At 39.0% G+C, this 26,964-nt stretch overlaps 1 protein-coding gene across 2 annotated transcripts in view; it reads right to left on the reverse strand.

Annotated features, from left to right (window-relative positions):
• Positions 1 to 26,964, reverse strand: part of LOC122813679 (zinc-binding protein A33-like) — a 263,871-nt gene that overhangs the window by 170,725 nt on the left and 66,182 nt on the right. The window contains exons 2-3 of one of the 2 annotated variants that reach the window (XM_044086128.1): positions 10,404 to 10,484; positions 10,073 to 10,306 (exon numbers count right to left, since the gene is read on the reverse strand). In XM_044086128.1, coding sequence (XP_043942063.1) covers positions 10,073 to 10,306; positions 10,404 to 10,484 — 315 coding nt within the window. Of the gene's footprint in view, positions 1 to 10,072; positions 10,307 to 10,388; positions 10,485 to 26,964 lie in introns of both variants that reach the window. The other variant, XM_044086127.1, reaches the window with a different exon arrangement.

The raw sequence follows: 26,964 nt of genomic DNA on the forward strand, positions 1-26,964 counted from the left end.
ATAATTTCCATGAGAATTCGTTAAATGGCTTTAAATATCAGACTTCTGAAACTTCTGGGGACAGTACTTGCCATTGCATGCTAGCTGTCCTGCCTGCAACTCAGTATTGCAGTTAATTCCATCAAGGTATCCACGAAAATTGTCATCCAAGGTGTCCGAGTCTGTACAGAGTAAAGGCAAACACTGGAGGGGAAAATAATATACATACCCTGTGAAGGTAAGGAGGGAGTATTTACACAGTTCTTCTTCGCTTAAGACACTAATCAAGCAGTGTGTACTGAAATACAACACTCACCATGAAGAATGCTGAAAAGAGGGGAGTCCTGTGAACTGTTGATGCCTGGCTACTACTACTGCTGGTCTCACCACAGCCACTCTCTCTTGGGATACCATGCTCCCATACATTTTTCTCTCAACAGAAGCAACACATTAGTACCAAGTTCATGATCAGAAGCAGGCCACAGCCTGTTTGTTCATCCACACACTTGTCCCCCATCATGCAAGACTCTGTAGGCTTGACATACCCTTTTTTAGGTAGATGCCTTGATTATCAACCAGAGGAAATCATATGAGTTGTGCATGTATTATGCATTGTGTTCAGAGGTTTTAGGATTTGACTAGGACACTGACCTGATTGTGATTAGGAGCACAGCTGAAGCAGCACAACATAATGTTCAGTGTTAAGTGATATAGACGTCCATGGTTGCTCGAAGAACCTCCACAGTAGCAGTGATCCCTGTTAGCTGACAATTTCATAGCAATTTATGCATCCTGCCCTTCAACAGAATAATGCTGGACATCTGCATGACATGCATCTGAAGCCTACTGCAGAGTAGTGGTCACCTTTGGCCAATGTGTTTCCCTCCCACGTCACAGGTATGTCATACTGTACAAATGTTACCAGAACACATTTCTGTGTTCCCACATCATTTTACACAGCATCCAGTTTGCTTTCTGGTTGCTTTGTAGGCATTATAGACTTGCAAGGCTAAAGTAATGACTGTTAGTTGAACAAGTTTTCTGTGCATGCACTGACATCCACATCTTCACTGCAAGTAGTGATTACAGACAGTGTGTGTTTGAGGCTGTCAGCTTCAAGGGTGTAGCAGCATTGTGCACCAAGACCAAATTTCAAAGCATCACAAGAAAGAGTAACTGGTTTGTTCATAGGTTCATAGATTAGTACTATGCTAACTGCCCTTGCGAGCCATTTTAAGCCTCGCCAATTATCCCCTGTGAGATTCATACTAGGCAAAATTAGAACAGTGGTCTTTTAAGCTAACATGGTGGATTTTCTCATTAAGTGAAATCCGTCACATTCTCAAACTATCTTGGACGCCCTTCCAACTCACTCATAAACCAGACTGAAAAGTTTCTTTTGTTCGTTTAGCTGCAAATTTATCGCATTGTGTGGTAGCATGTGGTGAAGCACTTAATGGTAGATCCATAGCTTCATTTTCCTATCTTGGAAGCCCACCAATGACTGCACGTGTCTTTTGACCACATAAAATTGCATGGAAAAGCTATTCCCAGCAGAGTAAAATGAAATCACTACTGAATCTTCAGTTTGAATTTCTTCACCACAACATAAAAAGTAGGTTTATGGCTTCCTAATTGATCTTGTCTCTTGGAATATTCTCTTTTAATAAAAGAATGAATCCCTTTTTATTTAAAAAAACTTTGAAAATGATTCCACTTTTTACATCTGTGGCATTGCTGACCAAAAGCTAAGCACTTTTCTCCCTTAGAGTCATGATTTCCACCACAATTACGACTGCTGACTATGAGGCTAGGTGAGCATGTGCCCTCATTCTTATGCTTGTTTGCTGACTTATCCTTGTGCTTCACTGAGACTGTAGGCACTCTGGAATTTGCTAGAAAGGTACGGGGTTTCCCAGGGACTGCTGCAGGTCTCCACATAGCTGCCATGTGCTTGGGCCTGTTTCTTTTTACCATGTGCTGCATACTATCAACATTAGCTTTAGAAGTTAATGGAAGCATGCATTTCTCATTTGTAAGCATATTTGTGTGCTTTTCTATAAGCTCATATGTCTGACAAATATCAATGGCCTTATTTAAAGTTAAAATCGCTGTCATGAAGCAAAATCTTTCTCACAGCATTATATTTAATACCACAAACAAGTCAGTCTTTTATCAACTCATCCCTTAAATCAACAAATCTGCACACTTCAACTTTGTTTCTCAAATCAGTTATATATGCTGCAAATGTTCATCAAGCTTTTGATCCCTTGTGTAAAATAAGTGCATTTCCATTGTAATATCTGTTTGGGGGTTAAACATTTCTCTAAATGTATGTTTTAAGCACTCAGGGTCTTCCCTTGACTCAGCCGGTACAAATACATGACGGTTTTCCCCCTCTCCGGCAAATATAGCAGGAACATACACAAATGAATGCTCTCTTTCTACAACTTTTGAACCAGCTAAATTAAGCAGAATAAATGCTTTTGCATGGTCATCGTTATTAGAAAATACAGATTGTATGAAAATATCATAACTCTTGCTCAAACACTTTCCAGTTGTCTGCAATATTACTATCAAATACAAGAGGACCTGGTTTTCGAAATCCATCTGCTATGACAACAAAGTATGCCCAAACACACAGAAAGAACGACCCTTGTAATTATATACAAACATGCACACAGACAGATATAACCTGCAATAACATTCAAATGCACAATATACTCTTTGAAATACTGCACTTTGTGAAATATGCTTTGAAATGGCTGTACTTTGTGAAATAACTGTACTGTAACACTGCACAAACTTGCGAATACTTCATACACTTCGGATATCACAAACAGATTTAATTAATGCAAAAATGTAACTCAGGGAAAATATGCAGTCATTTTCCTTATTTTATACATTTTATGCAATTCAGACTATTTCAAACATTTTCCATAGTTCTTTCAAATATTTTTAATCAATATGTCACAGTTCCGGACATCTTGTTTAACTACAAATTTATTTAGAGCATTCTGAGTGCTTTGTTTTATATTTTGTAAATAAGAAATCATTTAAGTAAGTTTTGATACTTTTGTTTCTGTCCTTTCTTTGGGAGTTATACGTGCAACAGGGATGATTCATTCCTCTATATTCCTCCAACACTGAGTACCTCTCTGTCCTGAATCTGGATCCCATTCTGACACCGTGTCACTTGTTTTGTTTTATAAGTGAAGATGAACAGATGGGTAGCTTGTTTAATGAGGTTTGGTAACAAACCAAGTTGCCCTGGGACATCTTCAGAAGGGGTTAGGCTGATATATTAATGGGAGTTAAGTGGGAGGGGGGAGGTGAAAGGGTTAAATTGAGGGAGGGATGATTGGGAGGAAATGAGATAAGGGTGGGGAGGGGCTTAAGGGGTTTAGACAAGTGTAGTTGGGTAAGTAAATCACATTTTGGCGTGAACTTGCTACCCTCCCTCCCTTTTTTGTTGGTAGTTTGGTGGGGATTTTGGTTATGTTAGTTGGGGTAGGCGGAGAAGAGGGACAGATAGGTGTGTGGAGGTTTATTCCAAGGATTTGGGGAAAATAAATGAGCAGCTGGAGGAAGTTTGCTGATTAGGTAAGCAAACAGAGTTGAGGATACTGCTTATTTGGTTGGTAATTTGGTAATTTGATGAATGGCTTATGAAGTGAGATGGGACACTGCTTCATAAGTAAAGTAAGGGAGCAAAGGTATGGACGCTGCTTACTGGGCAGGATGAGCAGGTACGCGGTCCTGATTAACATTACAAGGAGGTTTATAAGTAAAGTAAGCGAACAAAGGTATGGATGCTGCTTACTGGGCAGGATGAGCAGGTATGCTGTCCTGATTAACATTACAAGGAGGTTTATGCTGTGATTAGAATCAACTATACTATGTCCAGTTGTAAATAAAATTGTTAATGAGAGTTATGGAAGTTTAATAAAGGTTGTCAAATGTCATTCGGTGTGATGTGTTTATTGAAGGGGACCAGGACAATATGATTTATTACACAAAAACACAACATGATGGATAACAGCAGTAAAAATATAAACAAACTGATTAACTGACAGACTACACAAACATGCATGCTTCCATCACAGCTTACTACAAAATGGGTTGCACATGCTCAGTATTTATACACATGTGCAAGCCCCTGGAAAGCTTCTTAAAGGTATACATACATGCTGATATACAAGCATAACCCTAACTTTTCTGCAGTTGTACATTGTCATTTATGTAGGTTTGCTATTGTGACCCTGTCTGTTAAAAGGATTATGGTTAATGCAAGGGCCATATGCCTGGCAAAGCATTGTATTCAATCAACCATACTGTGCCACACTGTCAGGTGCTGTTTTACCTTTGGAGAACAACAAATGTGATAACGTTACATTTCAGCATCTGTCAGGCCACTGCCTAACTATGGCCAGCTGTGACATACACACAAACAAGACTGTATTGCTAATGGCATTATCAATGACTGCTGACGAGATGTGGAAAGCATCCTCACCCGTCTGCTCCTACTCCACACACAAACAACGTGTGAGAGATGCGACTATGTTAAAAACCTTGACTCCATGCCATTTAACACACCAATCAATACATATAACAATGAGCGGTTTGCCAGCATGCACACCTCACCTCATACTCCACCCAAACCCACATCACACATGCCTACATGTGCGGAGCTCCTTACCAGACACATACGCAAACACCAGATACCTCAGAAACTGAAATGCAAGCTCACTACACATAATCATACCTGTGCAGAACACAGTACATGTAATAGCTCATGCTCCACTATCTCACTGGCCAAACACCTAAGGCAAAACACAAAATCAAACCGATTACCTCATAGGTGGTTACACTGTGGCATTGCTGACCAAAAGCTAAGCATATAGATGTCTCTCTCTCATGAGGCTACATAAGGGAAAGGTCACAGTCAGCTGTTTGTGAGGTGCCAGGATATGCCATACCACACAAGCACGCAAGTCTGTCAACATCAGGTACTGTTATGACTATGTCATAGTTCCTGTTGGTGTTTACAGCTTAAGACATACCTCTCTGGACTGCATGCAGAGACATGACTGAGCTTACAGTCGCTGTCTTGGGTGGGTATGTTCATGGCCTTCAGCTGCATTTGACCTTTACCTAGAATGATGGCTCAATATACATGGAAAATGACCAAATTCAATAACTGCCTTATTGTGTGGTGTCATTGTAAGTAGATTCACTACATGTTAGCCTGGGATGACTTACTCAACAGACCTCGATGCTTTGCCATAGATGGTCTTCATTTGCCATCCCTGGGATTTTGTCTACTGGCCAAGGCTATTGATACCCCCATAGTAAATCTTTTAAGCAGTGTCTCAAGAGGAAGCTTTCCAATGATAAAACGTCATCTACAAACATCACAGTTATGCTGGTACATGCTAAGAATGCCAACACAAAACTCCACTCACTTTAAGGTGTCCCCACTTTGGAAGATGCAGACATCTGCGTAGTCGCAGACACCTAGTTCAAGGTTGTGGACAGCACTACAGCCATACCAACCTACACCCCCTTTCACGTGCTCAGACATCACAGTTTGCAAGGTAATGCAGGTGGTGTATACATATTCATTAGAGATAGATACACATCCAGACTGGTTAAATGGTGTGATTCCCTGGAGAAACTGCAGGTACTATTCACTGCTGGTAGGGCACCTAATCAAGCCATTGCCGCTTACAGCAGCAACTCCATGGATCAGGGCACCTATTGTGGTTATTTGAATCTACTTTTACCTATCAGGATACATCAAAACAACATGGTTTGGGGTGACTAACTACCCAACAACTGGGTTGATTACTTGTGCTGAAAATCACTTGGCCAAAGGTTAGTCGACTTCCTAAACTACAATTCCTTGGACCAGTGGTGTGACATCCCCACAAGGGGAGCCAACATACTGCATCAAGTGCTTACCAATATGGGTAACCACTGTAGCACTTCCATTGTGAGGTCCTCCCTGGTGAGAACTGACCACAAATTGGTCTCATTGAAAGTAGGCATCACACCTGACCCCCCCCACACACACACACACACACACACACACACACACCTTGCAGCAAATACAGTAATAAACTTCAACAAAGCTGCTTACAACCTCCTATGGGATGGTATAAATCACTTGAATGCACCTCCCCCCTCAGATGGAACAGGCAACTATGCCAAGGTTTTTCACCAGTACTTTATGCAAGCACCTGCACAACTGCATAGACTCGGGTATACCTGACAGAAGCAAAACAAGATCCTCCTGGCACAGGAAACCTGCCTGCTAGACAACTGCCATTAGCAGGCTTTACAATAAGTGGTGGACATTGCTGTGTAACAGTAGGAGGGAGGGAGCCCCTGCAAAATGGAAGCACTCCCTCTTCAGCTTAAACACGCAAATAGTGTTCTTGTGAAGTTGTGACAAAATTAGCCTCCTCCTCAAACCTCCTCAGCAGGCAACCACAAGGCATTGTGTAGCTGCATGTGTAACCTAAACGGCAAGGCCCAGGCAGTTGATGAACTCGTAGTTAATGACACCACATATAATGAGCCTGTAGACATAGCTAACCTGTTGTCCAACAGATCCTGTGACAACTTCACTCTCCTGTCTCCACCACATTTACAACACAACATCCCTACAACTTGTCTACCTTCTATATCTACAGAGCATGTTGTAAATGGCATCTCTAAGGAGGAAAACACAGCATCTAATGGACCTGCTAACATCACAGGCTGTGTCCTACATGGGATCAAGGATTACAAATTCCATTGGGAACTCCTTGCAATCAAAGTGTAATCACCAGCTGTATCCCAGCTGACTGGAAAATTGCCGCTGTTATTCCCTTGCACAGAGGTGGTACATCCACTGACCATGGGAACTATAGACCCATTAGCTTGCCTAGTTATATCTGTAAACCCATGGGGCAAATCATCATGCACCTATCATGGACCTTATCAGCAAATATATATATAATCTATAAACACTTGACCATACACAGTCTGGATTTGTGAAAGGGAGGTCATGCCCGTTAAACCTGGTGGACATGTAAGAAGCAGTCACCAAGGAGCTGGATGGGGAGACATCTTTGCATACAACCACCTAGACTTAGCCAAGTTGTTTGACACTATCCACCACTTAGGCATCATTGACAAACTCACCCAACTAGGCATCAATAGTAATATTATTAGAGGGGTCACTAACTGGCTCACTGATAGAACTCATGTAGTGAAAATAGGGGAATCCACCTCCAATAGCAGAGCTGTAACCATTGGTGTTCCACAGAGCTCAGTCCTGGTTCCTCTACTGTTTGGAATCCATTTAACCAAAGTAGAAACACAAAGTGAATGTCTGTGCTGCCAAGGTTTGCTGATGCCTGCAAACTGAGAGTGGTCAGAGAATCTCCAAATTATTTCAACATCCTACAAGAGGGTCTTCATAAACAAATGATGGTTACCATACTCATGGCCTTAAACACCATGCAAGTATATATAGTATCATTTGTATCGTTAACACCAATGTTCCTGATAAGTAGCACATCAGTAGCAATACCTGATGTACATATTCAGGGGTGAGAGACCTGGCATACAGGCCTGGACACACTGGTTTACACCTACTTTACCTTAGGTCATCATGTCTCCACAGTGGTAAGAAGGTAATTATATCTTGCAGTTAACTTAGATTCTACCCTGCTCACCAGGTGGTGCCTTGATGTGTACATGAGTGCAATCTATGGCACCCAGTACTTAAGGGTAGTATCCTACATGGTAGAAGAAATGTTGCATATTGCTGGCCTTCACCTCTAGAGAGAGAAAATATATTTGCTCATTGGCATGTGGAAGCATAGCATCCTGCAATTGGTGGAGTATCCTAGATGCAGATGACTGTGCTACCGCTACACATACTTTTGTTTCCACTGGGATGGGTTCCTCTCCTTTAGGCCTGACTGTGAGTTGAGGGCGGCAGAGCTCAGGGAAATCTTGTAATATGTTCCTGTCCACCCTGTAGCACTCTACAATCTCCATCTCATGTAGCTCCTGGAAGGTTATCCTGGGCCTGAACACTCTTCTCTTTCTTAGCCTAGGTCTACTGTCAACAGCACCACAGCACTGACTTCATCATGTAGCACTTGCAGATAAAAAATAGCTGCAGCAGACCCTAGCATTATCTCAGTTAAAATTCCCAAGTCTCTACTCCAATGGTCTAGGGTATTGAGGGACAAAATCAGAATGTAGGCTGCATGCATACCTTACACATCTGCTCTAGGTCCACCATGTGTGAATGGCTAATTTTGATGCAATTCACCTGCATGAACTGTAATAACATGATTTAAAGATTCTACTTTATTGAGTGGCATGCAGCATAGCTTAAACAATATCATAAATATACAGTGTCACGTGGGTAGTGTGCTTGCATGAAAACATTGAGCAATGCACCATGCCACACAGCACAGCTTAGACAACGATCAACATGATCAACTTAATATATCTAGTTTTAATTACAAGCTGCCTATGTCAACTCTGTGACCTGGGTGGTCTATCCATGTGAACATGCTTAGCTATGCAGTACACCATGCAAACATGTACACCGGGAACTAAAACAATCCTAAAAGTAATGAGACCGATGTCTTCCATGTCCACTGGGAATATCATAATCATGCAAGAGCCTACACAAAAGGGATATGCAAACATGCTTACTTCGTTTTGCTATTCAAGAAATCCACCTCATTTGAATACATATCTGTGCTGACAACCTAGAGACCACACAGCTCATAGCTGTGTGAGGTGGGTAACAGCAGCAATGCACCATTTTATGGACCCAGCACTGGGTCCTATAATATATTCATGAAAATTTACATTTATAAAATGTTTTCTTTCCTTTTTTTTTTCCATTAAACATGTTTGTACACTGTGGCTCATAGCTCAAACATGTCGCTATTATTTAAAAAAGTCATTATTTAAACTTATTCCCTTCCTCTGACATCCACAATGATACTTTTGACATTATCTGTCTGTGGTATAACATTTTCATGGGAGATGTGTCACATTTGTGTAGTTTTACATCCCCTTGTGCCTGTGTAGACTCCTGTACATGGAAAAATTCCACGTATACTATGGTCACTGTCACAAACTACACAGATGCCTTTCTGCTTGTTGGATCCCTCAGTCTGCCTCATTTGCATAAGCTTCACCTGATTATGAGTCAATTTTCATGCTAAACAGCGCTTACTGAATCTCAAAATATTCATGCTTATGTATGCATGATGGAGCAAGGCGTACATGATAAAAAAAAATCATGTAAGGTTTATTGACTTCCCATTTGTCTTTTTATTAATTTTCATATTGTAATATTGTTAAATCTTGCATCTGTGTTTTAATTTCATAGTCTACACCTGATGTTAAGGCTGCAAATGGTTTGAAAACAGAATGATGATTATGCCATTCTTTGATATTTCAGTTTCACTTTTGACTCTTTAGTTTTGTTATGACTACACCCACAAAATTATGTGTAAACTTAAATACTAGTAATAATTTCAATAGTCTAACAAAGTATTCTGGGTAATCAAAGACGATATACATCTTAAGTGGAACAGCTACTTATTTACATTAATGTTTCACTAGTAAATCATCATATGCATAATATACAATGTACAATGTTCCACATATGAGGTATGCCTAACACATTTTCTTCCTAAAATATAAAACACATCTATGCTGGATACAAGATGATAAAACTGTAGCTTATACACTAAATGTAGGTAGCAAGTCAATGTGGGTTTAGTCTTTCATGATGGCAGGGCAGGATTTTTCAGCTTCATACAAATTTTCAAAGGGATATCCTTAACAAAAATAATTACTTGTTTTCAATAAGCACTGAAATTTGATATTGTGCAGGGTTTGTTATATATATTTCCTATTAGAATTGCGACAATGCACTTTTACAGAATTGCATTATTTTTTCAATGTTTCCATCGGTTATAGATATGCAGCAGCACAAGGTGAAACCAAGTTCATAATTTTGCAAAGATGTCACAGGATCTTATGCAGCCAAATATAACTTTACCTTTAGAAAAGTCAGTGCGTCCTGTTGCTGCAACTGTAACTGAATATTAGCGACAGATTCCTGAACAGCATTAATATCTTCTTTAATTTTTCTCAGGTTTTCCTCCATCTCTTTCAGAATTCCTGTTTCTTCCTCCTTTAGCTGTTGAAACAGATTTTCTTCCTTCTCCTGGAGAAACTGATGAAGCTTGGCAAATTCTGATCTTACATGCAGCTGTAAACTTCTGGCATGGGCCTGAAAAATGTTACATTATTATGTAAGAAAAAGGGAAAGAAAAGAAAAGAAAAAAATTCAAAATGCTAATCAACTGACTTACTGTGATTTCCGATACCTTCATTTCTTGCTGGCACTGTATTTCTTTAAGATGCTTTAGACTTGACTGCTGATGGGATAGAGATGCTGTCAGATTGTCCTGCAAAGGAAAAAAAAACCTTCAATACATTCAGTGCAATGGTAATACAACTGCAGCCTTCTGTCCATTACATGATAAGCCTTTGCCCGTTATGATTTTTGTTTTAAAATTTCATTGATTTGGTATGACACAAGAAAACCCAATAGTACAGCAATAAGAAACATGTTCCCAATCATTCAATCTATCCTTCAAGCTTAAGAAATATGTTTTATTTAACTAACTTAATCATGTTGAACCTACAAAGCAGACAACATGCAGAATAACACGATGCAGAAAGTTTAAGATGGCAATGATTTCTATACTCCACAGTGCAAAAAAATTTACATCTCACTTCACTGGCAATACATCTCAATAGTAGTTACATCAGTAGTACCACAGAGAGCTATATGAAACTAAGGAGAATAATATCCTTTTTTGATGACAATATTATGTTACCAGTTCAGAAAAGGATATAAAAATATTTTATATACTTTTAAAATACATTAGTTTATCAAGATATAAAATAAATGAAACAAAAAGAAAGCTAAGTAAACCCTGGAAATTATCGCTCCATTAGCCTGACAAAGTCTGATATGTAAGGCTATGGAGCGCATCATCATTGACCTAATTAACAAGGATATAGAGAACCTCCAAACTCTAGATCCCATGCAATTTGGTTTTGTGAAAGGCAGATCATGCCTGCTCAACCTGGTTGACTTCTCTGAGTCAGTCACCACAGCAGCGGATGAAGGTAAGGCAGTTCATACAGCCTACTCTTGATCTGGCCAAGGCCTTTAATACCATTCCTCACTCAGGAATTATTGATAAACTCAGAAAACTAGGCATCAACCCCTATATGGTTAGGTGGGTTGTAAACTAGCTCACAGACAGAACCCACAGTGTGAAAGTGGCAGACTACAAGTCAGATTGCCGACCAGTCATGAGTGGAGTCCCACAGGGATCGGTCCTGGGTCCTCTCCTGTTTGGCATCTACTTCTTACAAGTCCAGGCCAACATGGAGGGACTCTGGCTGACCAAATTTGCAGACAACTGCAAGCTGAGAGCCATTATTAACTCCCCAAGTGATGCAAACATCCTACAGAAAGGCCTCACTGAGACTACTGACTGGTGTCGAAACCATGGCCTTAAGCTTAATGCCAAAAAATGAGTCATCATCCCATTTGGGAAAAACTCATTTCCCACTAATTACCACATTGATGGGAGCCCACTGAACACTGAAGGTGTTATAAGAGATCTGGAACACAGGTTGACAGCAACATCTCCTTCGACCACCACATTGCCACTGTGGTCATAAAGTCCTTCTATGTGGCACATCTCATTACCAAGGGTTTGAATCCAGGAAGAAAGAGGTCATGATTAATCTCTACTATTCCCTCATTAGACCAATCATTGAGGATAATGCCTTATTTGGCATGTACCTGACTAGACATCTGCAACAGTTGGAGAGACCACAAAAGCACCTCATGAAGAGGATCCTAGGCCTTAAACATGTCTTACATGGACAGACTAAAAAACTCCAGCTATTTTCTGTCTCATATTGTCTACTAAGAGGCAAGCTCTGCTTGACTTACAAAGCCATGTCTGACCCAGCTCTGTTAGAAATGCTACATCTAAAGAAACCCAATCCCTCCACACCACATGCTCCAGAGACCTCAACCTCAATAGCACAACCAACAAAACATGCTGGAGGGACAGGTTCATAACTCAGAGACTACCCATGCTCTGGAATAGACTTCCCATACATGTCAAGCAGAGCACCTCATTAGCCCTCTTCAAGCAAAATCTTGATGAGTGGATGGGAAATAGAAACTTTACAATGGGGTTCACTCCAGTGGCTCTACTTGATAGAGTCACTGGGAACTAATGACAGGCGGCAGAATGCCTGGGCACTTCTATGGGCTAGGCTTGTAAAGACCCAGAGCCATTAGCCTAATACGTACATATGAACCTATGAACTATGCCCCAGCACATATCTTGGTATGGAGCATCCCCTTTTTTATGGGATCTTGGTGGGATAAGATACCTGGGAATCTCACTGACATGGGATGCTGATTAACCGGCTAAAGAAATGGGAGATGAAATTTCTTAAAAGATTATGTGTGTGTTCCAACTGCCAAACTTGAAGCAGCAGGATTTTGTGAAAAGCAGTGCTGAACCATTATGTAAATCAGCTAAGCACAAATGAACAGTACTGATGGAACATCACAGCACTCTGTGGAAATACCCACAACACTGCTGGCAGTTTGTAAATTCACAAAATAGATTTCAACTTGTTTGGTTAAATTTCACTCATGTAAAGTCATAATAAATTTTAACTTGTTTGGTTAAATGCAGAAGAAGCCACATATTCGTATTTGCACAATTGTTTTTAAATATTTTTTCATTATACAAAAGCAGATGTGAGCGTATGCATGCTTTCTGGGGAATTCTGAGGACAGCAGCACTGAGGACAGCCCTTCAATTTAAAAAGTCACATGACTCACATCAATTAAAAACAGCTACTAGTGTATTATGCGGCACTTTTAAATTGAAGGGTTGTATGTATATTTAACGTTTGTTAGTGTTATTTGGTTTTATGGTCTGAAGATGTCCCCACAAAAAATTCACGTATGAAAGCACTTAACCATTTGTACTTGGATTTCTTTTTGGATTTTTCTGCCTTTCCCTGTTCTTTGTGTTTTATTAAATTTATTTCTTATACTTTGGACTTTGGTATACACTTTGTGAAGAAAACCTTTGTTGGACTACAAAGGTATTTTTACTGCCATTTTCTGATCAGTATGCACAGTGTGATATTTTATATACATATATACATATATATATATATATATATATATATATATATATTATACATACATACTTTTATACCAGAGTTAATAAAGTATGGCATATTGAAATATGAGTGAGGTGGGGTGTACCCTATTTATAGCTGTACTGCACATATGTCAGTAGGCATCAGCATCAGATAAATGTTGTGGCACACTAACATGGCTGACACACCTGCATAACAATACAGAGTTAAAGGGCATAAGGAATATCATTGCTTACTTATGACTGGGGGGGGGTGTGTAGCCCATGTTGCACATCTGTTGCACATATATGTCAGAAAATATCGGCATCAGACACTTGTTATGGCATCCATTACTTGTATCCCACTTGCAGATCAACAGAGTTAAAAGGCAGAAAGTATAGCATGCTTAAATATTACTGAGCAATTTCTGCATGTGCACAAGAGTATTATGGTGTAGCACAGCTTGCCCTGACCACCCACCCAAAGATATGTATACCAAAAAATTAAGGTACACAGCTGTGTAAAAGTAGACATCATGCAGCGGCAGTATCAGGGAGAATGACACTGGATAAAAATTGTGATACTGACTTGGCATACATGAAATAAAACGATTACTTTGGGAAGTCATGTGTAGGGTACATGGGGTAACTGAGAAATATTTTCTTACAGGTTCAATATGCTGTAACACCAGGAAACAACACCATATAGACATGATAAAAGACACATCCATATAGATGTATGGGAAACAGCTGTTTATTAAGGGGGGGCCAAAACAGACAGAAAGAGTTAAGGTTTGCAATCAAGTAGTAGTTGTCATCAGTGCTGTAAGAGAAAGGAGCTATACCATGGCACAGTGTAGGGAAAAACAAATGACCTAGCTGGACATGCAAAGGCAAAACTATGCAGGATGTAACTTGCTGTGCAAGCACCAGAGGTGGCCCTTTCACAATACAGCCTTCAATACCTGATGAGGAATACCACCTGTCCATAAGGGGTAATGACTTTGATAGCTGTACAAACACCAGAGGTGGCCTTTCCACAGTACAGCCTTCAATACCTAATGAGGAATACCACCTGTGCATAAGGGGTAATGACTTTGATGCTGACAAGGATGCTACCAGATTTATTAAAGTTGGTGCTGACACTGGTAATTACAGGCCACTATGTCAGCCATAATCCTGCAGTGTGGATTTTATTACACATACAAATTAATTATAACAAGTTAGAAGTAGTGTGCATTGCACCTATGAAAATCTAATCCTTACTATTTCTCATCATCAAGGGTGAAATCTACATCAGTTGTTGGAGAATAGTGTCAAAGAAGGCACCATATGTGTGACTAATCCTTTCTTCTTGAATAAAGCATTACATCACTCACAGGTCTCGGTAACCAAGTGTTACATAAATTCTCGACAGGGTCAGCCCAGAAGCAACCCTCTCTTGTTCTTTCCACAGGAGACTGATGCTGACAGCTAAATGACTATCAACAATGGTCCCATTAATCTCATGTGCTCATCACACGGACAGAGGGCACACAGTTGCACAGTGTATTGGCAGGACCCCACTAACTCCACAACAGGTGGGGTGAATAACTCAGTGTCACCAGAATGATGACATGACACTTTATGAGGGGAAGAGGGGGTACTGTAAACCTCCATACCAGCATGAGCACCCTGATGTAGAGATCACATATAAGGTAACACTAACCAGTGTCACATCCATAAAAAGGTATCAAAGACATTTTTTCACAGTTAACTCCAGACGCTTGCTAGGGTTTGGCAGCCCAGTAACACATGTGCCATGTAATAGTTCAGGCACAGGCCACTGCTACTGGGAGTGAGGCATGGATGGAAAACTACAAGGTATATGTGAGGAACTTCAGTAATACAGGGGAATGGATGAGGTCATGGACAGTGCATTAATGGTTAATCACAGTATGGCTGCACACACAGTATTCATGTCTGCCTCTCTGCTCACACAAACAAAAGTGTATCAAACAAACATTGCAAACACAGTTGAGTGTGGACAGAGTTCAGTCCACATACCTGTAGGGTGAGATGTCCAAACCCCATGTGAATCCCAGAAAAGTGGATCAGGAGTTCCACACGATGGAGACTGAGAAAGACAGCAAGGCCTCATCAACAGTCCACAGCCTGTGTTACAACTTTACAATCAAGGTCTAGGTCACATAGTACTGTAAGATCAGGGTCTAGAAGGTCACCTGCATCTACCAGTTCCAAATATTGAAGCAACTCAGTCTCAAGACCACAGGCCAGCACTTGCTCATGATCAATGGGGCTATCGACCACACTGTCTTTAGGGTACATCATGAATGACACCCGAGACATATAAGGCATAACTCATCAGCGAAAAGTCAGGAAGCTGCACTTCATTTGTATACACTGCCACTAGTACATAATAAAGTGGGGGGGGGCAGGGGGTTATTGATGTGTATAACTTCACCCATAATTTAAAGTATGCACCCAATAAGAAAAAAATATACAGAATTTATTAAAATAACAGATATGAAAAGTCAATAAAACACACTTCTCTAGCACCTCAGCTGTTAAGCTTCTACAGAGTATACCTTTCCCTTCCCAGGTTTCCCTTAAATACATTAAACCAATTATTTAATTAAACAATCAGACCATTAAAAACACTCACAGAAAACATTTCCAGTGACATTCTTTATTGAGCTCAACTGGGGTTAGAGTGTTAAATTTCAGAATAAAAATAGATTTCTTTTTCCAAAGTTTTTTTTAAATATTACTACCATTTATGTCTTGATCCTCAGTGAAGCTACTGGGCTCGCCTCCCTACCCTTGCTAATATTTCTTAAATGTTCTTTCAACCCAGTTGCAAAACTTCTTTTACTTTCCCCTATGTATACCTTGTTGTAAGGACATTTTAACCCATAAATTACTCTCACTATCGCACCCAAAAATCACTTTCTTTTGAAACCTCCTTCCATTTATTTCATCAAAACGTTGTACTACATATTTGCAACACTTGCATTTTCCAGAGGAGAAAGTACCTTGCACAACAGGTTCCATACTTCTTCTTATATCTGGTAAATGGAACTTCCCATGAACTATAAAATCTCTAATGCTCCTACCCCTTGCATATGAAATTTGAGGTGGGCTCTTAACTAAGAAGTTCCATTGTTTACAGTTTTGCAAAATTCCCCAATAATATTTAACTAATTTGCTAAACCTTTCAGACAATATTGTGTATTTGGTAACAAAAAACATTCTTTGCCCTGTTTCAGCCTTAATTCCTTCACCTCTTCTTTCTGCATGCTGTCCTACCTTCACTACTTTGTTACATAGTTCATTAATGCCTTCTTCTATTATTTCCTTATCATAACCTCTATTTATAAACATTTTAACTGCTTTTTCTGTTTCTAATCGACACTCTAGATTCACTACATAGTCTTTTTATTCTGAGAAACTCTCCACATGAGATAGATTTTAATGTATGGGGGGTTGGCAGCTCTTTCCATGTAAAATGTGATCATATTGTTCAAATTTTTTATGAATTCTAGTTTGTATAACTCCATCATTTCTACATATCAAGGTGATGTCCAAAAAATTTACCTCCATCCCTTTCTGTACTCCATCAAATCTAATACGACAATGTTTTTTATGTAAGTCTGCTATAAAATCTTCTACTTTTTCCATTCCCCTTCACAAATAAAAATCAAATAATCTCTAAATCTATGATATTTGACTACATACCTTTAAAAAAGGCTGTATTTCAAATATATGAACTCTCATACAATCTCATAAATAAATTGGCACATATGGTGCAAAAGCTGCCCCCATAGCAGTACCTTGCAATTGTCTAAACTATTCTCCATTGAACTCAAAGATGTTATTATTGAGACAAAAATATTTCAACTCTAAGACATGGTGTGTTTTAGGAGTGTCTTTTAAGAAGTACAGTAAAGCTTCATACCAAATGTATGTTGAATACTAGTATATAGACTAATTTCATCCATTATTGCAAAATACATATTTCTCGCCCGTTTTATATCCTTTATTTTATCAATAAATTCAAAAGTTAAAAGATATCACTTTTAATAACAAAAAAGAAAAAAAGATGAGTGCTTTCATTTTTAAATTTAAGAAACTTCATCAAATAAAAGTAGCCTCACATTTTCCCAATTTATAACAAAATTAAAACACACATCACAACTATTCAAACACACCCCATGCTGCCAATCAAAGCACATAAGTAGTTACACCCACTTCTGATTACAATATTGCGATCTAGTAAAACAACTCATAAAAACGTATGAGATATGCTCATAAACATAATACATAAAAAAATAAAACAGATTAAAAAAATAAAACAGATTATTTTTCCAGTGCCTTCAGTTTTAAACACTTGGAATAGAAACATGTTCATTCAGGCCAGGCCAGTGAGTTGCATTCAATTGCATTTGCCACAGCAGCTCACGCCTTTCCAATAGTAGTGGCCATGCCCCTCCCCTTTCATTCATCATTAGGCTCTCTAATGCTAAAAATGTAAAGCAATGTCCCTGTTTCTCGATACAATGTTTTGAAAGTGCATTTGTATCCTTTCTTAGCTTAATATCCCTAGTACGCTCGTATATCCTTTTCCTTATTTTTCTCTCAGTCTTACCAATATAAAAGCAGGAACAGCATGAGCAAGCAGCACAGCGTACAATTTTATCTGAATTGCATGAAAATTTCACCTGAGGTTTAATTTTCAAACCATTAATATTAATTTCATTAACTTCCAATAAATACATACAGTAGGAGCAATACTCATATGTTCCCTTACATCTAGCTACATGTGACTTATTCCAGGTCTCAAAAATGTTTTTAAGAGTTTTCACTTTTCTACATACAATAAATGATCCATAATTTGCATAATCTCTGATGTCTTTGTCATTATTCAAAATCTCACAATTTCTAAAGAGAATATCTCTAACTAAGTGACTATTTTTACCAAAGGTGGCAATAAATGAACTATTAAAATGTCCTGTTGTTCATGTTAGCTTTAAATGTATTCAACAAAACTGGACCACTAGATCCTCTTTCCAAGGGTGTTAATACCATAGTTGTTTCTATTAGATTTTTCCACACGTGGTTTACCTAAAATTGGAAAAGATGACCATTCCCTCATTTATTTATTACTTCTAACATAACCTCATTAACTAATTGGATAGGATAACCCTTAAGGAACATATTCCTTAATGTATCACATTCATCCAGGAATGACTCTGAAGTACTCACCATACAAGCCACCCGTACAAAATGCCCTTTTATGATAGCCTGTTTTTGCTTAAAAGAATGGGTGCTACTAAGGTGCAGTTAACTATTAAGAACATTTCTTTCCGAAATATTTCTGAAACAAAGCCCAGGTGGTCAAACAAAGCCAACAGTGGGTAAATCCTGATATACCCACACCCATGAGTTTGTCATTACTATTATACAATGACATTATTTAAGAAAGAAATTTCTTACCTTTCTTAAATAATGTCTTTGTATAACAGCACCATAGTGTCCTCCACACTGCCATTCTTCAATATTTTCTGATGTGCTGGGCATGCATATAGGAGTTATGTTCCCACACTTGCACAGTACATAAATGTTGTTAAATAAAAGTAAAGGAGGAAACAGACTCTCCATCTGTTGTTTAAGTAGAACTGGAGAAAAAGAATCTCCATTGCTGCTATGAGACACACATCTGGACATTCTACAGTGTTGAACAGTTGACAAGTATGAGAGCCTGCTGACATTTATGGATGGACAGTGCAAAAAAGAAGGAACACTGTGTAGGTTTCTGTTTTTTTATTTGTCAGAATGTTCCTTATTTTTTCTTCTTTTTTGCACTACCCCTCCATAGCATATTCCAATAGAAAAGTGTGGCCACTGAATAGTAATTTAGTGGCCAGTCTTTTTTTTTTGTATATGTTCGATTTATAATGGGCATACTGGTTTAGCTGAATACTAACAAGCTCTCTCTCTCAAAAACAGTACATGTCTCGCACAGTTGTAGTTAAATAAAACATTATAAACAAGGTATATTTTCCCAGTAACATTTTGAGTTTATCAGTATTTAAATTTCAACTTTTTGTTTTTGCTCTTCAAGTTTAGATACATTGGTTTCCCTGTTTTTTTTTTCCTTCTGGTATGGGATGTGATTGGTTCATCATTAATAACAGGAAGAACAATGCTGCTGGCATCTAGTTAATATCTGTCACTATGGAGGGTTTTCCTAATATGTGAAGCATGGATCCAAGTAGGCAATCCTTCACATCAAACATCTGCAGCTGTAGTAAATACAGCCAGGAGGGTCATTTCCATCTTGGCTGGAGGGCTTGATGCTTGGAGAATGACTTGACAAATACAAGGTCAACAGGACAACATTGTGGGGCTTCAATAACATGTGAAGAAATACACTGCAGAATCCTTCTTTTAGCAGCTGCAGAAGCTTGGGATCTGTGCAAGCAATGATGCTACATGTTCACTTTCAAAATATTACACACTTGTACTACTTGGCTTGTAAAACGTGTGCCTCTAGCTGATTGAATAAAATAATGATCACCAAATCTGGGAATGATTTCTTACAATAGTCACATCATTCCTAGCATGGGGTAAGCTTCAAACCATTCAGAATTACTAAAACATGTAACTCAGTAAAGTTCCATTGTATACAACAGAAAGGTCCCCATGGGTTTTTCTAAGATTGTGTAGGATAGAAAAACTTTTTGTTATATTTTATTGAAAGCAAACTGCATCAGCATTTACAAAGTAGGGGCATATGAATCAGTAAAAATGTGCCTGATTATAACATTTTTCCCCAAGTTCCCAAGTGAGAGGGCAAATGATAAGCATGTACCAAGTGAAACCAAAATGAATGTTGGGATCTTGTCCAGATGGTGCCATAATGAGTCTGGAGAGTGACTACAGTAATCACAGATGCACCTTACTTTTTTTAGGAGTCATCAGCTTGATTCTGAAAAAATAACACTTCCTATAATGAAACAGGTCTACTAATATTTTGTAGTTGCTTTGAAAATTAAGTCTGAACAAGATATGATAATGCAGTCTGTCTTGCCGCAATGTTAGCAAAAGCATTGCATTTGAAATGTTAAGAATCGTGACACACTTGACTATAGCAATTTCCCTAAGAACAGAAGTGCATTCAAAAGTTCAGTAACAAAGGAAGAATTTTCTCAATAAACAGAACTTGCAAGCCAGAAAAAAAAACTATATTCAAGTATCCAAAAATGATCAAAGAATAGTGAAATACACAATTTATTCACCATAAAAAAATAAAATAAAAAAACAAAAAAAAAACATAAAATCACCCATAAAAACACCATAGTGTTTTCTAGTGAATAAACTGAAACATTATGGTATTTGTATGGGGTTTGTATGTTTTTATGTTTTTTTTTTACATTATGGTATTTGGATGGGGTTTGTATGTTTTTTTAATGTTTTTTTATGCTGTTTTTTGGTGTATAAATTGCATATTTCACTATTCTCTAGTCATTTTTGGATAAAGGGAGAAATTTTAATAAGAGCTCTTGTGGATCTCATATACCTACTTCATCTGTAAAGTGTCCCAAAATCAGGAACTACCCCATAACCATAGCATGCATCATGAAAATTATTACTGACGAGTCATTTGCTAATTTGCATGCTTCATTAAATGGCTACAAGTCCAGATACTTGAGCTTCTGGTTTAGTTGTCCACTCAATAATATATTGTTTGCAGTACACAAAGAAAATGTTGCTACTAACAAGCCATCTCCTCACTGGACACAGGCTCCATTGACAAATAAAAACATCTCAGAACTTGTTAAAGGAATATCTTTTAGGTTGGATCAAGGAGGATCATGGTTAACTAAAATTACATAATCATGTGATTCATGTTCTTCCACTGTGGGAATTAAATAAGCAGGGTTACGAGGTGCACATCTAATGATCTGTAAAGAAGGACTGTAAACAAAGATCATTCAAATTTAGAAGACAGTTTGTTCATCTGCCATTTCTACTGTGAGAGCTATCACTGCCACCATCCTAAGGCCACAGGGAGTGCTGTGGCTACAGGAACAAGAAAGATCATTTAATAAGTAACCACTCTAAAACCATCAAAACAGTTTTATTTCTTCTGCATAGTTTGAAATTCACTCAACCATAACCTATTAATCTCAAGCCCCCAAATGTTTGGGCATGGAGCAGCTTGAATAGCAGTAACATGTGAGGGCAATATTTGTCAGGAACCTTCTGATATAAAAGTACTGAACTTGTGGGGTGACTTAATGAACCCCAACTCTCCTAACATAGTCAAAAGGTAAATAGTACCTAGTCGACATTTATAATAGGAATCAAAAGCAAATCATCCACAGACTGTATAATGTTAGATACAAAGGGAAACTGAACTTTATCTGCTTGTTTCTTCATTTCTCTAAAGGTAATCTAGTCCATGTGCATTAATGCCCTCTGTAAGTAAAAGCAAACAAATACTATCAGGGGTTGTGGGAAAAGAAAGCAGTGGAAGTATCAGTCACTGAAACAGTAGCAGCTTTTCTAGATATAGCGTTTAGTATAGTAACTGAGTTACATACTACAGAAAATGTTAGTATTATGACTGTATTAACTACTCATAAATCATGCACAAAGATATGTGTCTTTGCCTGGATTGTTAACTAGTAAAATAGGCTTATTACACAGTTTTCTAGTAGGGAATATTATTTCTTGCAGAAGTAACACAGAAAAGACTGGTTCAATTCCTCTTTTTGTCTCTGGGGATAAAGGGTCCTGAACTACCACTGGTAGAGGCTCATAAGGCTTTGCAGTAATTTTAAACTGGTTCTGCATCCTTTGATAGTCCCACCTCATTACCATGGAAAGCTCACAGCTGTGGAGGTTATACTGGAGGTCTGTTTTGATCCAAGAACTGTGAAGTCTATCCCCAGGATTCAATAAAATCCATGTAGACTTTGTGTAGAGCCTACATGAAATGACCCATATAGATGGCCACGGTTCCCCCTTGGCAGCACACCATACATATTAATCATGGCGCACTGCCAAGGGAGATCACAGTAACATGGATATTGCACTCGTGTAAGTAGTATTGGAGAGTCTGTCCCATAACCCTGCATTGTCCATGCAAAGGATAAGATTCTTTATAATGTACCTTATTAACTCAGAAATACGTGTGAATGTGAATATATTTTTTAATTTTTTTAATGCCTGTTTGCGTGGTTCGGAGCACAGCAGTGCTGAGCTGTGTTTACACTTTAGACAGCTGACACCTGCCAAATATCTAAAAATAATAACCGGATGTAATCAGTTTTTTTAATTTGCTTTTACGCCTGTTTGTGCAGTGTGGAGTGCAGCAATGCTGAGCTTAGACATACACAGGTAACATCTGCCAGACATCTAAAAATAGAAACCGGATGCAATTATTTATTTTCGTCTACATTTTTTTATTCTATTTTTTTTTTGTCAATGGACATTTGTGTGATGAGGTGCTTAGTAATGCTAACAGGCAGCTTAGTAGTATATTTGAAGATATAATGGTTTTCTCAGTATTAGTAGCTAAGTAGGTTGAGTCACAGCATATGGTGTAGAAGGCCCCAGGTTCAAGTCCTGAACTGTCAAACCTTTTTTATATTTATTGCTGTGAAAATGTATGCAGTGACCTAAAGGGTGGTTTATTTCAAAAACAAAATTGTTACATATGGAAAAGCTGCACATGCTAAGCACCACTTAAACATGGTCAATGGCTATTCCTGTTTGCACATTGCTAAGCTCTGCTAAAACACAGTTGTGCAAGTTAACAAGATCCTCAGCTTCACTGAGCTGGTTTATGTGGTGCTAAGCAACACATAGCTTTTTTGAATATTACAGTATGATGTGAAAGGGTGGGAAAGCAGCCTATATTAAGACCAATAGGCAGGAATTCTGAACCATTCACTGGAGTCTCAGTAACCTGTCAGTATGCCTGGCAGTGTTGGTCAGGGAGCAGGCCTTTGGGTGCAGAGGTGGGATGTGCAGGAGTCCAGAATGTTTGTTGGACACCTGGTCCAGAACTTGAACTCTGGCTGTTGCAGGGAAATTACCAGGGCTCAGAATGTAAATCTGAAGCCTGGGATCAGTTGGCCAGGGATCTTTCCAGTGCTACTGGTTTCCCATACACTGGTGAACAGTGTCATCACCACTATGATGATCTGAAGTGAAGGAAAAGGGGGAACCTTGGACACCTGGGTCCAAGAAGCAAGGGCTGGGCATGCCCCACAGATATGCAAGTACGGTTGATAATACTTTATTAATACACAAGCTGAGTCTGTACAAGACTGGTACACATAATGGTTTGCTTTTCTTCCCATAGCTGCAGCTGAATGGGCTTGCAATGTCCACTTTCATGCTGGGAGCCTGGCCAGGATGCACCAGGAGTGTGGTAAGTATGGATAACTTCTGATAACTGCAGTGCAATAACCAACAAACAATAAGGTTTAAAGTAGGATTGCACTTTTGATAAGTAATGCGTGCAAATAACTGTTGTAGGGCTGTATTCACTGCATGTCTGTTCTAATGTGACTAAAGCCAACTGTAAACTTAAATCAATAAAGAATCCAGAAGTAATTGTCTGATAAATGTATTGCACAAGCCACAGTACAGTTCAGGGCTATCTGCAGGTCATTTTGTGTCAAATAATGTTTTCTATTCCTCCCACTCCAGGAACAAAAGTATATGGGTAAGGTAGCCCACGTTCTGGGCAGATATCAAGTGTATAACTGACACATTTAAGGAACAATATCAATAAAGTGTAAAACAAAATTGTGCTTTGTTAAGCAATGTGTTCAAATACCTGAAGTAGGGCTGTATTCATTGCACATGCTTCTAATGTCACTGCAGTCAACTGTTACATTAAGTGCACAAGTCCCACAGTGTTTGGGTTCTACTCCCATGCCAGCCAACTAAGACAGGAGCAGCTATGTAGCCTACTTCATGTACATGAACTCTCTACTTGTCTCAACTGTCACAATGCTTCATAATAAAATGTCAACTGCCCAATCTGTGTGGTCCTTGAGTGGCACATAAATGATTACCTGGAATGCAATGTATTTGCAAATCCATTTACAGAACACCTTTGTAGTAATGTACCAGCACAGTATGTGAATCAGTTCTGTGTTGTTGTGTACCTGCAACTGTTACTGCTTGGTCCATACTGTCCCATGGTAACAGTGTGAGAGGTATGTACATGCAACATCAGCTACAGAAGAATTGGTGTCACTGTACTCACAAGTGACACTGCACACCTGTAGAAGTATGTATTAGTAGGCTGTGTAACAATATCATCTGTGAGTTCACTAATGGTATGTTCTTCTCTTTCACTCCATCCCTACCTTCTTTAATTTTTTAATGTTATTTATTATTATGATTTAATATTATATATCCTGTTGAACTGTTATGTTGGCTTTATGGGTTATTTCATACTGGTTTGCTGCTAACATACTTACTATTACGTTATTTATTGTTGTGTTCCACATAAATTATAGCTAAATATGTATTTGCATTAATCAGTATTATGTTTCATTATGTTAATACTAACTTGGTTTGGTTATTACTAATCTTAACTTATGTTTATACCTAATTTACTACAACACCTCAAGGTAGGCCAGTTCCAGGTGAACCTACCTTGCCTCCTCTGGCTGTAGCGCCAAGGCCCAGCATGTCTGGGCTGCAGCCTGGTGGTGCCCACTTTGCTTTCCCTGCACTACCTGTGACATCAAGTAGTGCTGCCCCATGGGCCAGGGCTGAACCCCTCTCTGGGACCGGTGGTGCCCTTGATGAAGTGCCAGGTATGGTGGACAAGGTGCTCTTCTGGACTTTCAGATGTTTGCATCGGATGGAGATCCTGCTGGCCACCTTGATGGGGCAGGCTCACCCCAGACCCCAGTCTCCACCACTGGGGCAGTGAAGGAGCAGTGTCACCAGTCCCATGGGGTGGAAACTTTGGTTGCACTGCCAGCACGTAGAGGCACATGAGACTGGGATTTCACAACACTATCCCCATCCAAGGTGTATACCTCCACCTCTTGTGCCACATACCAACCCTGTCTCCTGTCTTGTCTGTCTGCAAAAGCTTCTTCACATTCCCAACTTACTACCTCACATGTACCTATGTCCCTTCCCCAGCATTCCACTCTCACCTTAAAAAAATTGGGCACTTGTCCCATGAAAAGAATATTGTCCAATGAAAAGAATATTGTCCCATACATAGCTCTCTATTTTGCACATGTGTGCACTGAGCAAATGTAATTCAGTCCAATTGGCCTGACAACATTATTATGTTGTCCTCACCCCTCTCTCTGGGGGGTGATAATACAAATTGTGACAAAGTGCACAGTTGTTGCTGTACAAGAAATGGATTGCTATTGGTCTTTCCTACACCCTTCCAGCACATACCTACCTGCCTTTTACTGCATTTTCCCCTGCATGCACCCCATTTCACCACTGCTCTATCTCCCCATTTTTTCTTTAAACATGTTTTGCATCACTAAGCTCAACTAAATGGAGCTATATTGATATACGAGTTTGAAATGATAACACAGACAAAATGTACACCTGTGCCCTATGTCAAAACCAAGACCATCACACCTGACAACCACTGCATTAACCTGCAACACCACACATCTGTTAATTAAAACAAGTGCTTTGGGCAAAACATAGTAACTGCAAGTTACAGTCATTAAGCCTGTTTAACTGGAGCAACAAATCACTCCAAGTCACTCAAACTTCCTTAAACAGTAATGAAACAAATGGGAGTGTAACGGAGTCTGGTGCAAGAGTACACCCCTAGAAAGGCAGACACAGAATAATGGATATAAGTGAGGTCTGTAATAGCAGGTAAATGTGCACTTTTATCAGCAACATTTAGAAATACACCTGAAAAAACATTAATGGCAAAATACATGTTCAACTGGGACTCTGGTGGAGAAATGCATCCATATAAAGCCATGCACATAATGACAGATGTAAAAGAAATATGTCACAGTCTGTATGTGGGCATTTATATCTTGACAAATACACCTGGTGTAACAGTGACTCAGTAGATCAGTCTATTAAATGAATTGCAAATAGTAAATTTTGTCACACATGGTCCTGGGTTCAAATCCAGTGGTGTGCATCATTTATCAATGAGAGATGATGGAATAATATATAACTGTAATGTAATAATGAAGAAAGAATAAATGAATAAGGGTTTATTTATCAATGAATGACTGTATTATCCACTATTTATCCACCCAATGCATTTCAAATACAATATCTGTTCAATGATGGCAGTCAAAGGCATGCAGCTAGGAACCCAGTTGGCATAGCCCTACAGCAACAATATAAAGTGCATTGAGCATCAGGTCATGGATTAATATGCATTCACAGAGGATTTTAACTTAGGTAATGCAAAGGAGGCACACTAATATCACAGTGCAGCACAATCATTTCATAATGATATTACAGTTAGCACAGCTGCACAACTAACATACACATATGGAGGTCCTGCTAGCAGCAAGGACTGCCAGCATACACATTCCAAATGACCACCAAAATATAACACATGGCCTGGCAGTTGCCCAAATGGTTAACGTAATGGTATAGTTTCCTCTTATGTTGTTCAAGGACACAACAAACATGTTGC

This window comes from Protopterus annectens, chromosome 10.part0 (genome assembly GCF_019279795.1).
Source record: "Protopterus annectens isolate FY-2018-M chromosome 10.part0, PAN1.0, whole genome shotgun sequence".
In the NCBI taxonomy this organism is placed as follows: domain Eukaryota; kingdom Metazoa; phylum Chordata; order Ceratodontiformes; family Protopteridae; genus Protopterus; species Protopterus annectens.